The sequence below is a fragment of the Miniopterus natalensis genome, chromosome 5 (assembly GCF_054644295.1).
Source record: "Miniopterus natalensis isolate mMinNat1 chromosome 5, mMinNat1.hap1, whole genome shotgun sequence".
In the NCBI taxonomy this organism is placed as follows: Eukaryota; Metazoa; Chordata; class Mammalia; order Chiroptera; family Miniopteridae; genus Miniopterus; species Miniopterus natalensis.
The window spans coordinates 10,739,161-10,754,711 of NC_142085.1; the positions used below are offsets into that span (position 1 = coordinate 10,739,161).

At 50.4% G+C, this 15,551-nt stretch overlaps 1 protein-coding gene across 1 annotated transcript; it reads left to right on the forward strand.

The window, feature by feature from the left end:
- The first annotated feature begins 641 nt into the window (after positions 1 to 641).
- Positions 642 to 8,362, forward strand: PIM1 (Pim-1 proto-oncogene, serine/threonine kinase). The gene is made up of 7 exons (XM_016223767.2): positions 642 to 680; positions 3,295 to 3,655; positions 3,763 to 3,869; positions 3,976 to 4,026; positions 4,118 to 4,484; positions 6,017 to 6,193; positions 6,916 to 8,362. The coding sequence occupies exons 1-7, from the start codon at positions 642 to 644 to the stop codon at positions 7,071 to 7,073; spliced, it is 1,260 nt and encodes a 419-aa protein (XP_016079253.2). The 3' UTR covers positions 7,074 to 8,362.
- The last annotated feature ends 7,189 nt before the right edge of the window (positions 8,363 to 15,551 follow it).

Consider the following 15,551-nt stretch of genomic DNA (forward strand, 5'->3'; position numbering starts at 1 on the left):
AGTTCCCTACACTCAAAAATTAACTTTTAACACAAAACATACTTGAATGTTTAATAATTATCTTTAAAAGCAGTTTTAGGTAAATAAAAGCTCTTTGCCAAGCAAGGTCCATGTTTTGTAACTTCCAGCTGTGAAGCACCCACTATATAAAGCAAACATATTAAATGTTAATTACTTTAGCTCTAATTAAATATTTAGGCCTACAAAGATCTAGAGAAAGTGAAAAAGGTTAAACTTAATTAATGTATACAACTTTTTAAAAAATGTTTTTTATTGATTTCAGAGAGAGGAAGGGAGAGGGAGAGAGACAGAAACATCAATGATGAGTCACTGATCCGCTGCCTCCAGCGAGCTCCCTGCTGGGGATGGAGCCGGAAACCTCAGGCAGGTGCCCTGACCGGGAATCGAACCTCGATCTCCTGGATCCTGGGTCATATACGGCTATTTTGAATCATATTCTCTCCCGAGATGATTAAAATCAAACTACCCAGAATTTCACCTTTGGAATCGCCAAGGTGCAAGGCCATTCCAAAACTCTTCCTTTTCATCATCGTCGTCACAGTCAACATCAGCATTATTGCCATATAACTAATATTTATAAGTTTACCCTGTGCTAAGCTATGTGCACAATTCTGCTTTACATGCAGGATTTTATCAGCTCCTTTGAACAGCCCTATGAGGTAGGTGCTATCATTATCTCCATTCAGAGTCTAAAGCTTAGGAAGGTTAGGTAACCTGACGAATATCACATAACCAGAAGGTGCCAGATCCCAGATTTGGAAGCCAGCTAACTTTGTTTAAAGCCCTCGCCTCTAACTTTTATTTTGCCTAAGCCCACTTAATTAACTTCAATTTGGTATAAATCGACTTTCATCATGACCTTTTTTGTTGGGACCCATTTTGGTCTTCCCCTTCATCATCAACTGTTAGATAAAGTATACGTTCAGGGAATAGGGAGACATAATTGAAAATTTAATTAACACAGATTTAAAAACCACCACCACCCAAATGCATTATTGTGATGGAGTGGACAGTGGATGAATGCTTGGCCTGTTTAGCAATCTGGGCGGAACTACAATAGTTTCCTGATGGCTGAAAGGGCTTTACATAAAAGTGAAGAGAGGACATTCTCAGAGCAGGTTGACTGCTTCTGCACAGGCAGAAAGTCTGGAAAGTGCTGGATGAGTGCGAACAAGCGGGAAGTTTCTACTAGGGCCTGAGAAGAGAAAGGGAGGGTCTGGGGATGGAGGTGGGGGTCACATACATTTACGCTTGATGTCTTCCTCAGGACCAGGGGCAGTTTTAGACCCTGATACGAGGAAATGTTCGAATCCTCGGGAGTCGAATTTGGGTCATTTCAGCTCTTCCTCGCCGGTTAGCTGTTGTATGACCCGGTGTCATCCTACTTGTGTTTCATTTTCCTGTCTGTAAAAAGGGAATGGTTCTTGTTCCCTTAGGCTTTCTCCTAGTCATCAAAAAGGAATGTTAGCCCTGGCTGGGTAACTCGGTTGGTTGGAGGGTCTTCTTTCCCAATAACGTGAAGGTTGGGGTTTGATCCCTGGTCAGGGAACATGCACATCAACCAATGAATGCATAAATAAAGAGAACAACAAATCGATGCTTCTCTCTCCTCTCTAACACCAATCAATATATAATTTTTAAAAATGAATGAGTTAGGCCACAGTACACAAAAGGAAAATAAGTAATATTTTATAAGATAAATTCAAAACAGTAAACTATCTGGGCATCTTTATAAAATAAGCACTGGAGAAAACTTTTAACGAAGCATTTAAACTCATTAATAACTTGCAGATGTACAGATCCTCGAATCTCATTTTTTAAGGGGCAGGAACTTGAAAAAAAATTAAAACGGGATCTAGTTAGCTTTAGTTACTTAGGCCACAGACCATTCAATGTATGCACGACACAGAATTTGCATTTACTCATTTCACACGTCGTTATCAACTCTACGTGAAGTTTAAAAGAACAAAGGATGAAAGTGGAATGGGTCTGTTTTCCGTGTAGCCTCCTTGGGGCGCAGGGAGAGGGGATTTCCTTTGAGACGAGACTGGGGCAGCCAATAATTGCTGGTATGTCCGACGGGTAATAACAGGCTGATGAAAAGGTGACTACACCGCGAAAACTGATTAAATCGAGCGCCGCCCCCACCCGCGTTTCGAGGAGGAATTTTCCTCTCCCGCCCTCACCCCGGGGCCGAGGCAGCGGCCGGCCTCCCGGCACCGACACGCGCCCCGCGGTTTCCTCCTCACCGGCTGCTCCGCCGCAAACCCCTCTGAGTTCCCTCCTGCACTTTCAAAATATAAACCTTCCCGCGAAGCCGGGGGCCGATGTTGCTCACCGGCTGCGACACGCGCGACCGGGACCCGCCGCCCCGTCAGCGGGCCCGCGCTTCGCCCCCGGCCTGCGCCGCCTCCGCTCCCGGGGCGCAAACGCCGTGACTCACAGCCCTCGGGCCCCGCTCCCCCCACGCGCCCCAGCGCCAGCCCGCGAGGCCCCGGCGCGGGCCGCACGCCGCCACCCCGCCCAGGCCGACTTGGAGGTCCCGGGGCTGAGTCACACGGCAAGACCACCCTGGTCGGCGTCCCCACACACGGCGGCCCTCACACCCGACGCGCGGGCCGCCGGCCTCCCCGCCCGGCCCCGACGCCCGTCGTCGCTGCGCCACTTGTTATGCTCCAGCTCGAGCCCTTGACCCAAAAACCTCGCAGCCCGAGAGCGGCAGAGCCGGCCCCGGGCGGCCTTTGAAGGCTTTGTTATTGTTTGGGTTTGAATCGATACGCCCCTCCCCATCCTTCCTCCCTCGCCGCTCTGCACCCGCTCCCGCCTCCCCGCGCTCCCCGCGCCCCTCCCCCTCCACTTTGGCGCCTTTTCCTTCCCGCCACGTCGTAGCGGCGTAGACACCATTCTGACCGCGAGATCAGGGCGGGGCGCGCCGCGCTATGCAGATCGGCGGCTTCTGATTGGCTGGAGGTGCGCCGCCGGGCCGGGGCCGGGGGGCGGGGCCGCGGGGGAGGCGCCCCGGCGGGCGGCTTCCCTACCCCCTCTCCTCCCTCTGTCAGCCAGGCAGCCCGGCTCCCCGCCTAGGCCTCCGGGAGAGGCCCCGCCCCGTCCCCGCCCGCCAGCGCGCGCCCCCTGCAGGCGCGCTCCGCCCCTTTACTCCTGGCTGCTGGGCGAGCCGGGCGTCTGCTGCAGCGGCCCCGGTGGCGAAGGCCCGAGAGGACTTGGCGGCAGCGGCGGCGGGACCAGCAGCAGCAGCAGCAGCAGCAGCAGTAGCTCCAAGCCCCCTGTGCCGCGGCCCTGCCACGCGAGTCCCGCGAGCCGTCCACCCCGTCGCCCTCGGCGCTGCCTGACCCCTCCGGAGGGTCCACCAGCCGCCAGCCCCGGCAGCACCCCCAGTTGTCCTCCGACTCGCCCTCGGCCTTCCGCGCCAGCCGCAGCCACAGCCGCATCGCCACCCGCAGCCTTAGCCCCAGCCTTAGGCACAGTCCCATCTCCAGCTCCTGCCGCAGCTCCTCCAGACGCCGTCCCTGCGTCGACACCCTGGAGGTTGGGATGCTCTTGTCCAAAATCAACTCGCTTGCCCACCTGCGCGCCGCGCCCTGCAACGACCTGCACGCCACCAAGCTGGCGCCGGGTGAGCGCCTCCCTGATCCGGAGATGGGGAGGGGGGCTGGACCCTCAGGGTGGGAGTTGGGGGCTCGCGGGCCGGCACTAAGTTCCCTGCGTCTCCCCCTTTCCTAGGCAAGGAGAAGGAGCCCCTGGAGTCGCAGTACCAGGTGGGCCCGCTACTGGGCAGCGGCGGCTTCGGCTCCGTCTACTCAGGCATCCGTGTCGCCGACAACTTGCCGGTGAGTGGGCGCCCCGCCGCGGGGAGGGCGCGCCGGGCGGGGGTCACACGGCTGTGTTTTGGCTCAGCGAGGGGACCTAACGAGGCTCTCCTGGGGTGATTTCCAGGTGGCCATCAAGCACGTGGAGAAGGACCGGATTTCCGACTGGGGAGAGCTGGTGAGTGCCGAGGAGGGAGCGACCCCCGGGATGGGTGGGGTGAGGGGCGCCCTCCGACTCCCGCCCTAACGCTGCCTCCCTGTCCCCGCAGCCCAATGGAACCCGAGTGCCCATGGAAGTCGTCCTGCTGAAGAAGGTGAGCTCGGGCTTCTCCGGCGTCATCCGGCTCCTGGACTGGTTCGAGAGGCCCGACAGTTTCGTCCTGATCCTGGAGAGGCCCGAGCCGGTGCAGGACCTCTTCGACTTCATCACGGAAAGAGGGGCCCTGCAGGAGGAGCTGGCCCGCAGCTTCTTCTGGCAGGTGCTGGAGGCCGTGCGGCACTGCCACAACTGCGGGGTGCTCCACCGCGACATCAAGGACGAGAACATCCTCATCGACCTCAGTCGCGGCGAGCTCAAGCTCATCGACTTCGGGTCGGGGGCGCTGCTCAAGGACACCGTCTACACGGACTTTGACGGTGAGCCAGGCCTGGGAGGGAGCCTCCGGGGGGAGCTGCCCAGGTGGCCCGGCCTGGCCTGGAGGCCTCCGCCAGCCTCCCTCTCCGGCCCTTTGTAAAGGTCATCGGGCCGCCTGGCTCCATGATAGCAGGGGTGGGGCGAAGAGCGCTTCCCAGCCGGCGATTTCAGGCCAGCTGAACCTGTAATGTTTCTGGCATGATTTTTATTTTATTTTTTTAAGTGGAATTCGGTGGGTTCCAAGCTTTGCCGATGAATAAGAGGTTGCGGGCAACCGGCCGTAGCCCAGATTTCTGAAGTCTGACCCAGTTTTCCCCGCCAGGAAAAGGATGGGAGGGGGGAGAGGGAGAGAGCGGGAGAGATGAAAATTGATGCCGGTTTTGTAATTTTAGTTTTGTTCTATGAGTTTAGCTTTTTTTTTTTTTGTAAGGTAGTTTTCAGAGCTGCAGTTTTTCCTCCCCTTTGATCGAGGGACGGATAAAGAATAGAAACAGTAGTTTCACTAAATAATTCATTTTGTTGATTTTTTTTTTTCTCTCTCGGTGTTGTGTGGCGAGGGAGTCGGGAATGAATGTTGTGAAATAAGATCTCTTGCTGGTTTGAAAATTAGTTGGGTGTCTCCGAAGAGAGAATGAAAACCTATCCTAGGGAGGGGCTTGGAGCGGGTTCTTTCAGAAAAGATGGAATGAAGAGCTTGAGATCAAAGCAAAGTCGGGTGGGTCGCCATCTGAGCAGCTTAACCTAACAAACGACAGCCTTTCAAAACTTGTGACTGGGGCTTGTGGTTTGTGTTTATTTGCCCTTGGAGGACGCTGGGTTGGGCTGCATTTTTTTGTATTTAACAGTTAATGGCTGGTCGGATCCTCCCATGTTTTTTCTTTCGAGTGTTTGCTGCCCCCTGGTGAGCACCAGAGGGATGGCCCCTACTTTTTTTTTTTTTTTTTTTACAACCCAAAGTTTGTAAACAGGAATCACGTGGTCTGAAACCAGCTCTGCAGCTGTCTGCCTTTCCAGTGTGGGGAGGAAAGAGTGTGGGTGTCTGCCCCTGCGCTCAGAGGGTGGGGAGGAAGGCCTCCCAAAGGGCACCCTGACTTAGGATGTTGTGCAAGTGTCCTCACCTGCATCATCATATCTGAGATATGAGACTCTCACCCTAGCTCCTGGGCAACCTTCAGTGCAGTTTAAGGTTAGCCTGTGGGATGCCTCCCTTGACTGTGCAGACATTCGTCCCTTCATCCCCTTATGGGTGGTCCTGCCACATACAGGCCTCAGGCTTTGGGTCTGCGGCCAGCCTGTTTGTTTCTTGGAGCAGTTTGTAAAGAATTTTAGTTTATAGCCTAGGCTGGTAGAGAGGTGGGTCATGGTTGGAGAGATGCCATAAGCTGCTTATCCACTCCTTTTAGCTTACAGGGGAAAATGGTGAGAGAAGGCAGGTGGTGCCTTTTGTTTTAGAGTTACTCAGCACACCCCTCAGTTGCTTGGTGTTTTATTTTTGCTAAAAGCCTGTTTTCCTTTCTATTCCCCTGGCTCACAGGAACCCGAGTGTATAGTCCTCCAGAGTGGATCCGTTACCATCGCTACCACGGCAGGTCAGCGGCTGTGTGGTCTCTGGGGATCCTGCTCTACGATATGGTGTGTGGAGATATTCCTTTTGAGCACGATGAGGAGATCATCAGGGGCCAAGTTTTCTTCAGGCAGCGGGTCTCTTCAGGTAACTTCTGGGAAGCCCCCTGTTGAGGACAAGCAAGAACACAGTCTTTGGATTCTGGAGAGCTTTGCTCTCCAGGAGATGCCCACCCACCTTTGGCTTAGCAGAATCCTGGGCCAGTGATTCACCCTGCGAGCTGACCCCCAGGAGGCGAATGGTTTGCATTTGAGAATTCCTTAGGCGGTCAGAGGAAGAGCGAGTGTGAAAATATTAAGAAAAGACCATCTAGTTTCACTGAAGGGTTTTTTAAAGTGCCAGCAGAGCCATCCTGATCCCTCAGTGACTGACTGGGAGTAAAAAGTTGAGGGCCCTTTGAGCCTTCTCCCTTAAATTAAGGCAGGCTCTAAATTTTGCGGTTCCAATGACCTCATTGTGGGTGGTGTTCATATTTGTAAGTTGGTAGGTGAATTGAATCACCTCGTGCTCACTGATGTCTCATCAAAATCCCTTGTCATCCTTCCTATTTCTGGTGAGTGGGTGTCGTGGGAAAGGCCCGAGCTATTGAAGTTTGAAAACCACAGGTTTAAGAGGGGTGCTGTTTTTTTTAGCTGAAAGCAGACTGTTGGGTCCAGATTGTAATACATTCTCACTAAAGAAAACGAGTGCTAGAAAGTATGTGGTCTGTGTTGAACCCCAGACTTGCAGGCCCCCAGGAAGCAAATTGGGAAGGCCTTTGCTTTACAAAAACAGGTTGAGTCATTCATGACCTTTCTTGTTTTCTGCAGAGTGTCAGCATCTCATTAGATGGTGCTTGGCCCTGAGACCATCAGATCGGCCATCCTTTGAAGAAATCCAGAATCATCCGTGGATGCAGGATGTTCTCCTGCCCCAGGAAACTGCTGAGATCCACCTCCACAGCCTGTCGCCAGGGCCCAGCAAATAGCAGCTTTTCCAGCAGGTCTTCCCCTCCTGTCAGATGCTCCAGGGAGGGGAAGCTTCTGTACCAGTGACACTTCTCACTAAGCAGGACAGTGCTTGATACAGGAACAACATTTACAACTCATTCCAGACCCCAGGCCCCTGGAGGATGCCTCCGGCAGGGGAAGAAACTCCTCTCCCAGCGTCCTAGGCCTGAATTCCTCATAGATGCTCTCTCCTCATAGGTGTCCAGCCAGCATTGCTGGACTCTGCAAAATCCCGGGGTGGGGGTGGGGGGTGGGTCAGAACCCTGCCATGGAACTGTTCCCTTCATCACGAGTTCTGCTGAATGCCGCGATGGGTCGGGTTGGGGGAAAACGGGTTGGGGTGGGATAGGACTAGCATCATTTTAAGTCCCTGTCACCTCTTCCGACTCTTCTGAGTGCCTTCTGTGGGGACTCCGGCTGTGCTGGGAGAAATACTTGAACTTGCCTCTTTTACCTGCTGCTTCTCCAAAAATCTGCCTGGGTTTGGTTCCCTATTTCTCTCTCCTGCCCCCCTCCCCTCTCCTTCATATGAAAGGTGCCATGGAAGAGGCTACAGGGCCAAATGCTGAGCCACCTGCCCTTTTTTCTGGTCTTCCCTTTTGGTTTTTACTTAACTGTTTCAAAGCCAAGACCTCACACACAAAATATGCACAAACAATGCAAATCAACAGAAAACCTGTAAATGTGTGTACAGTTGGCATGATAGTGTACAAGAGGATTGTAGTTGATCTAATTTTTAAAAATTTTTGCCTTTAAGTTATTTTACCTGTTTTTTTTTGTTTTTGTTTTTGTTTTTTTTTTTTTTTGAAAGATGCGCATTCTAACCTGGAGGTCAACGTTATGTATTTATTTATTTATTTATTTGGTTCCCTTCCAGCTCCAAGCTTCCACGGCCGCCGCCATAGTTTTCTTTCCTCCTTTCCCTCTGACTTGGGGACCTTTTGGGGGAGGGCTGTGACACTTGCTCTGTTCTTAGGGTGATGGGACTCTCAGGCGGGACAGCTGCTGCAGCTCCCCACTGCTGCGGCCCCCGGGGGTGGGTTCTGTGGGTGACGGGGAGGGGCGTCGCTGACTTGTGTATATAGGGTAGAGACATGGAAACCAGTTCTGGATGGTGTGCCTTCCGGATCCTCTCTGGGGCTGTGTTTTGAGCAGCATGTAGCCTGTTGGTCTTATCTGAGTGAAATACTGTACAGGGGAATAAAAGAGATCTTATTTTTTTTTTTTTTATACTTGGCGTTTTTTGAATAAAAACCTTTTATCTTAACTTGTGGCTTCTAAGTGTTGTCCATGTGGACATGCTCATGTGCATCTCTTGACCACTTGGTAAGTGCCAGAACCCTATCCGAGGAGAAAAAGGGAACTGCAGCCTAAATCAGGTTCCTTCAGCAGGACGTCTGGGGTAATCACTTTCTGAAACGATGTATGGCCAAAGGAGGGGGAGGCGATCGTGGACAAGATTTGGCTTGGGCCCAGTGAAGTCCCAGTCTCTACTTAATGCAAGTTCTCAAGCTTCACTACTACAGCCCGTGTGGCTATTTTCCAGGTGCACTAGCCACATTTCTAGACATAGCTACTTGTGAGTAGTGGCCCTGGAAGTACAGAACATTTCCATCACTGCAAAGTTCTAGTGAACTGAGCTATCAAACAGCCCTATTGTCAGTTGCTTTTTGCAGCTGTCTCCCACTAGTAAAACAGCATGTACCTACCCTTGGTACATATCCCAGTTATTGGAAACACTAATTACCCTTAGTTTACTGATTCACGTTCCCTTCACATTTAATGGGTTTGTTCATGAACAATAGTGGATGAGTGGAAATGTGCTTTTTGACAAGCAGGCAGGGTTTTCCCCTCCAATGTCAAACCTTGACAGCAGGTTTATAAACAGTAGGTGACATGTTCTGTTATTTCTTTCCATTATCCCTGGTTGGGATAATTAGTATTTTTAGTATGTTGTTTCTTTCAAGGAATCTGTTTAAGCCCCTTGTTCACTTATATATATATATATATTTAAATTCTCATCGAGGATATGCATATTGATTTTATATAGAGAGAAACATTGGTCCACTGCCCCCCCCCCACCCCCACCCCCCCCGGCCAACTCGCCCTGACCAAGGACACACCTGCAACCCAGGAATCGAACCTGAGACCTTTTGCTGTGTACGGGAGGATGTTCCAACCAACAGCCCAGCCAGGGCCCTTGTTCATTTCTTGAGTTTAGTTTAAACTGGATGGTAGATGAGGCCACTTAGCACAAGCCTGACAGAGCCTGACATGCTGAGAGCACTCAGTTTGCATAAGTATTAGTAAAGGCTGGCTTCTTGTTTATGAGCAGCAGCAGCAGCAGTTCTCTCAACATTCTGCCTTCCCTGTGGGTCATCCTGTCCTCTCCCCTTGGTGCGTGTGCACGCCCTTTGGACGCTGGCCAGGATGCTGTCTTGTCAAGAGGCTTGAGGGTCCAGGCTGCAATACCTATCGCTCCTCACTGTCTGCCCTTAAGCTTGGACTAGATCCCAAACCCTAACTCTGCCCATGTGGCTGCAGGAGAGGAAGGAAGGAAGGATTTCTTGGTTCTGGGGCTGAGTTCCCCTTTTCCCTCCCTCCTCCCTCCCCCCCCAACTCACGAACTCCCAACCTCTTGGAACATGAGGGTTGCATGCCTCTCATCCTTTCCAGTAAAGTTGACACGTGAACAATTAAAAATTGCTCCAAACTTGTAACGAAATCTAGCAAAGCCCCACCCTTGTTCCCCTTGAGTTTCTGGCAGTTTCCCCATCCTCTACTGAGACTACTAAGGGTCTCTGAACAAATACATATTGTGCTTCTATTGGGTGCAACATACTAGGGGTTGTCTAGGAAGGGTGAAAGGTCATATTTAGTCTCTTTTCATGGGTAGTTTAAAATCTAGTGTGGAAAGGAAGTCAGATAACTAATATGACTGCTTGGCCACAAGGATATAGAGGGAGCACTGTTTAGGAGCATCGCCTTGGGAATCCTCCTCGGCCTTTGAATCCTACCACCATCACTTACCTGGGTGCCTTGGGCAAGGTGTCACACACTCTGAAACTAATCTTTAAATACAGATACCCCTAGATTGGATTATTAGCAAGATCTGTGTTAAATTATGGGAAGATTGGGTTAAGTAATGACTGTACTTATGCAAACAAATACTATATCTGGATACAGATCTATATGTAGTGAAAGTACTGAGAAGTACAGGGTAATAAGCCCCTGAATCAGGATAGTGGTTATTACTTCTGGGGAGGAGGAAGGGAGGTTGTGATTTTGGGAGGGGTATCTGCACAGGGCCTTTCGACTGTTTGGGCAAGGCTGCATTTCATAAGCTAGATGGTAAAGACTAAGGTGTTTGCATTACTCCTTTTATTTTTAATTTTATTTTTATTGCATTTATTGGAGTGATATTGGTTAATAAAATTACATAGGTTTCAGGTGTACAATTCTATAATAACATCATCCATATATTACATTGTGTTCACCACTCAAAGTCAAGTCTCCATCACCATTTATCTCCTTTACCCTTTTCTACCTCCCCTCCACCCTGCATTATTATTATTTTTTTAATGTATCTTTATTGATCTCAGAGAGAGGAAGGGAGAGATAGAAACATCAATGATGAGTCATTGAACAGCTGCCTCCTGCACGCCCCCTACTGGGGATGGAGCCTACAACCCCAGCATGTGCCCTGACTGGGAATCGAACCCCGATCTCCTGGATCCTAGGTCGATGCTCAACCTCTGAGCCACGACGACTGGGCTATTCTTTTTTTTTTTTTTTTAATTGATTTTTAGAGAGAGAGGAAGGGAGAGAGAGAAACATGGATGTGAGAGAGAACCATTGATCAGCTGCCTCCTGCACATCCCCTGCCAGGGATCAAGCCCACAACCTGGGCATGTGCCCCAGCCAGAAATCGAACCAGCAACCTTTTGGTGCACAGGCTGATGCCCAACCAACTGAGCCCCACCAGCCAGGGTCACCCTGCATTATTCTTTATAGTTTTGGGTTTATCTTAAATATTTCAGGATAAAATTTTATTTTATTTATTGATTTTTAGAGAAGGTGTGACAGAAAGAAAGAGAGAGAGAAAAAAAACCATTGAGCCCGGCCGGGTGTGGCTCAGCGGTTGAGCATCGACCTGGGATCCAGGCGATCGGGGTTCGATTCCCGGTCAGGGCACATGCCCGGGTTGCGGGCTCGATCCCCAGTTGGGGGTGTGCAGAAGGCAGCCGATCAATGACTCTCTCATCATTGATGTTTCTCTCTCTCTCTCTCTCTTTCCCTCTCCTTTCCTCTCTCTGAAATCAATAAAGATATATTTAAAAAAAGAAAGAAAGAAAAAAAGAAAAAAACCCACTGATTTGCTGTCCCACTCATTTATACATTTGTTGCTTGGTTCTTGTAAGTGCCCTGACTGGGGATCGAGCTGGCAACCTTGGTGTATCCAGGACAATGCTCCAACCAAGTGAGGTACGTCCCGGGCCTCATGATAAAATTTAAAAAGTAATGAACAAATTAGTGCTTATCACATAGGAGGCAGGAGATAGCGCCTCCTTGGCTGAGGTGATCTGGGAAGGCTTTAAAGAGGAGGCAACATTTCAACTGGGCTTTGAAGGATGAGCCTCAGTTTGTTCACCTGTAACCGAACAGACTGAGGCTCAGAGCTGCTAGAGCAGAGAAACCCAGAGGGGCTAATGTTTCCCCCCCTTGGATCAGGGACCAGCACAGTACGGCCTGCTGACCAAGTCTGGCATACCACCTGGTTTTGTACGGCCTGCAGACTAAGGCTAGGTTCTACATTTTGAAATGGTAGAAAAAGTTCAAATGAAGAATATTATCTTGCAACACAGAAAGATTATATAAAATTCAGTTGTCAGTGTTCATAAATAAAGCTCATCCAGTTATGAATTGTTTGTGGCTGTGTTAGTGCTGCAGGGGCAGACTTGAGTAGTTGAGACCTTATGGCTGGCAAAGCCAAAAATATTTACTATGCGGCCCTTAGAAAAAATTTGCTAGCTTCTGCGCTAGACCAAGGTCTCTTTGATTCATTTGCATCTTTCTTAATATTTAGCAATAACAGCTAACACTCATTCAGTACCTACTATGTGTCCAGCTTTGCACATATTAACCTAATCTTACAACAAATCTCCATGAGGTAGATGCTATGATTTATCCCCATTTTACAGATGGGGAAGACTGAGGTGCAGAGCAGTTAATTTCCATGTCAAAGATCACATACCTAAAGAAGTGGCCAGGCCAGAATCTGGACCCAGGCAATCCATAGTCCTTATCACTCTGTTAATCTGCCTCTCAATAAATACTTGTGCGGTTTAGTCACATCAAGGTTCCTTCAGGGCCCAGGATCTGGAGATCGGGGCAGGTCTTCCCCACACTCCAGAGAGCAGGGTGAGAAGTTCTATTCTGTGGAAATAATTCATTATTGGCTCTTGTGAGTTACCCCGCACTGGGTCTGGGGCAGAGAGGAAGCGTTAGAGGCGGTGAAAGGGAGGAGGGAGGGGACGAGGGGGAGGGGAGGGGGGAGGGGCCAGGGCACATTTCTTGTAAATGTTGCTCAGCTCCCTCAACTGCTCTGCTGGTTCTTGGAAACCCTCACCACAAAGGACCTATCGAGAACAGTGTTGTAGCAGATATGGCCTCATCCCCCAGTGCACTTCCTGCCCAGCCTTGTACTACTAACCCCTATTGCCAAGAGCAAGGTTACAGTGACCCCTCCGCGTTGCTGCGGGAGGAAGTGCAAAAATAAGCAGAACTAGGGTCAAGCTGAGAGGACAGACTTTATTTTTATTTATTGTAAAAGGACATCTGATGTACAGAATTGAGTTAATCATAATCCTTGGCTCCTAATATATTCTCACCCCTGGTCTAGGCATGGCCTGCTGTCATTATTTCATTATGTTGGGTGGTGAGCCTTCACCCAACTCAAGAAGACATCAACAATGACATCCATCTATCTTTATGATCCTCTCTCACTCCATTCCTTGCCTCTATCCGACATAACCTACTGTCAGAAATTTTGTTTAGCATTCTCTTAGATTTCTTTAAAAAGTTTTTATTTTATAGGCATGAGTTCCTAAATTATGTAGTGTTTAGTTTTAGTTGTTCTTGAACTTTATAAAGAGGATCATGCATGTATGTAGCGATCTGGAACTTGCTCTTTTCACTCAACATTATGTTGTAAAGATTAGTGCACGTTGTAGCACTCAGTCCATTTTCACTCTAGAATATTCCATGACATGGACAGGTATTTGGGCTATGGCCCATGGAGGCCAGTCTTTAGGGGCCCCCTGGGATAAGTTGCTTAGGAGGTCTGCATGCCCAGCAAGGTGTAGCCCTTGCCCAATACCTCAGGGTGAGAGCCAGTGACCATGTAGCCCTTTCGGATTTATCCTTGGACCACCTACTATGCACCAGGTACCACGCCAACAACACTGAGAGCTCCTTTTTCATGGGTGAGTAGACAGAACCAGGCTTTTCTCATCTGCACCCTTTAGAGTTCACTGTGACCCCAGCAAATGGACAAGTGTCACAGCAAAGCAAAGACCTGACTGCATGGGCTCCCAGTGAGCTCTATGGCTCTGACGGCGACTGCTGTGCATGGGGTGGGGTGTGGCATGTCGGTGTGTGCGTGGTGTGTGTCTGAGGTGGTGCAGAGGTGATGGTGTGGTGTGGGGGGGGTGTGCACATATTGTATCTTCGGTGTGTGTAGTGAAGCGGGGTGGTGTACATGTGCTGGAGTGTGTGTGTTGGTGTGCACGTACAGTAGGGTGGTGTGGGTGTTACACATGCGTGTGGATGTGCACATACACACTCACCCGTGGGCCGATGCCTGCTCACCACAGCTGGGCCAAAGAGCCCTGTTTCTTCACCCGGGGCCGGGCTGCCTCCTTGCCTACCTCTGCCCTGGTTCTTTCCTCCGCCCGCTCCCTTCTCTCAACTCTCCCGTCTTATCTTCTTTTGATCTCCAGCTCAGGTCCCTGCTCCACAACCACCCACCCAATTCCCGGGTGCCTCTCCCAGTTCCTCCTCCAGGCCGCCCATCCCCCTGACCTTTGCGCCCTCCCCCTCAGCTTGACCTTGCAGGCTTCGCACACTGCTGGCCGCACCCTCCTCGAAACTCCTCCCCGGTGTATGACCCTTGCGCGGCCTTGGTCCCAGGCCCTCGGCAGGAAGCAGGTGGCAGTCTCGGACGGGCAAAGTGAGGAGAGTGAAGAGCTCTTCACAGAGGTGGGGCAGGTGCTGGGAAACCGGGAGGTGGGCAGCGCTGTGCCCTGGGGCTAAGCACCCGAGGGCAGAGGGAGCAGAGCCGGCCTGATGGGATCCTGACCTTCGACCTTCAAAGGGGAAGCTTCAGTCTGTGCTAACCCCAGGAACCCAGACAGAGAAATAAATAACCCGGCCGTCTCCTTCCCACCCTCTCATCTCCTACCAGGGCCCCCACCTGGTGTGAGGCCATCCCCAGGTCAGCCTGCGGCACGGAGCAAGACGGGGCGGGGCGGGGGTGACTCTGCAGAAGCCAAGGAAACTGCCCAGCGCGGGGCTGCGGGCTTCTGCCCTCGCCCAGCCCCACGGGCCATCTCCGCTGTGGCTCCCGCACTCCAGCACAGGCCTCTCTCCGGAACTCCAGGCCTCTTAGGTCCCCCTGCCCAGGGTCTCCCAAGAACCCAGTAACTGAATATCGCTTGCGTGCCTGCAGGACAATGGTTGAGGCCAACCCCTGAGTCTCCACCCGCCACCTCTCGCCTCTGAGTTCCACTCATGAAGTTCCCAAGAGACACAGATGCTCACGAATTTTCCAAGTGCAAATAGGTTTTTTTAAAATGACAAATGGCCCGGCTGGTGTGGCTCAGTTGATTGTATGTCATCCCATGAGCCAAGGGGTCACGGGTTCGATTCCTGGTCAGGGCACATGCCTGGGTAGTGGGCTTGATCCCCAGTAGGGGGCGTGCAGGAAGCAGCTGATTGATGTTTCTCTCATCAATGTTTCTATCTCTCTCTCCCTTCCTCTCTCTCTAAAAATCAATAAAAATATATATATTTTTTAAAATGGCAAATGCTTTTTAGTAAAAATAATAGTGTAAAGTGAATTAAAGTGATGTGCTATAATGCTACAACACTGGAGAGAAATACTTTTAGTACATTCATATATTTATAATATTTTTATACATGCATATTTTCTTTATATAATTTTTGTAACCTCTCCTCCCCACACACCCCATTTAACAATGTGCTATTGAAATGTTTCCTTTTCAAGAACTATGGGTTTTATTATACAAGTCAGTTAAAAAGTGAGATTTGATATTAAGGCAAGTCTAATTTATTTACATCAATTAATGAGGAAAATTATGTGGTGATATGAATAATCTAAAATGAAAAGGAACTTGCCTTGGCTGGAGTGGCTCACTTGGCTGGAGCACTGTCCC

Bases quoted from the DNA above. Each gene is read 5' to 3' on its own strand.
- PIM1 (XM_016223767.2), top strand. From the start codon at position 642: ATGCAGGATTTTATCAGCTCCTTTGAACAGCCCTATGAG. The intron at 3,870-3,975 runs GTGAGTGGGCGC...GGTGATTTCCAG, and splicing joins GTGTCGCCGACAACTTGCCG to GTGGCCATCAAGCACGTGGA. The intron at 4,027-4,117 runs GTGAGTGCCGAG...CTGTCCCCGCAG, and splicing joins TTTCCGACTGGGGAGAGCTG to CCCAATGGAACCCGAGTGCC.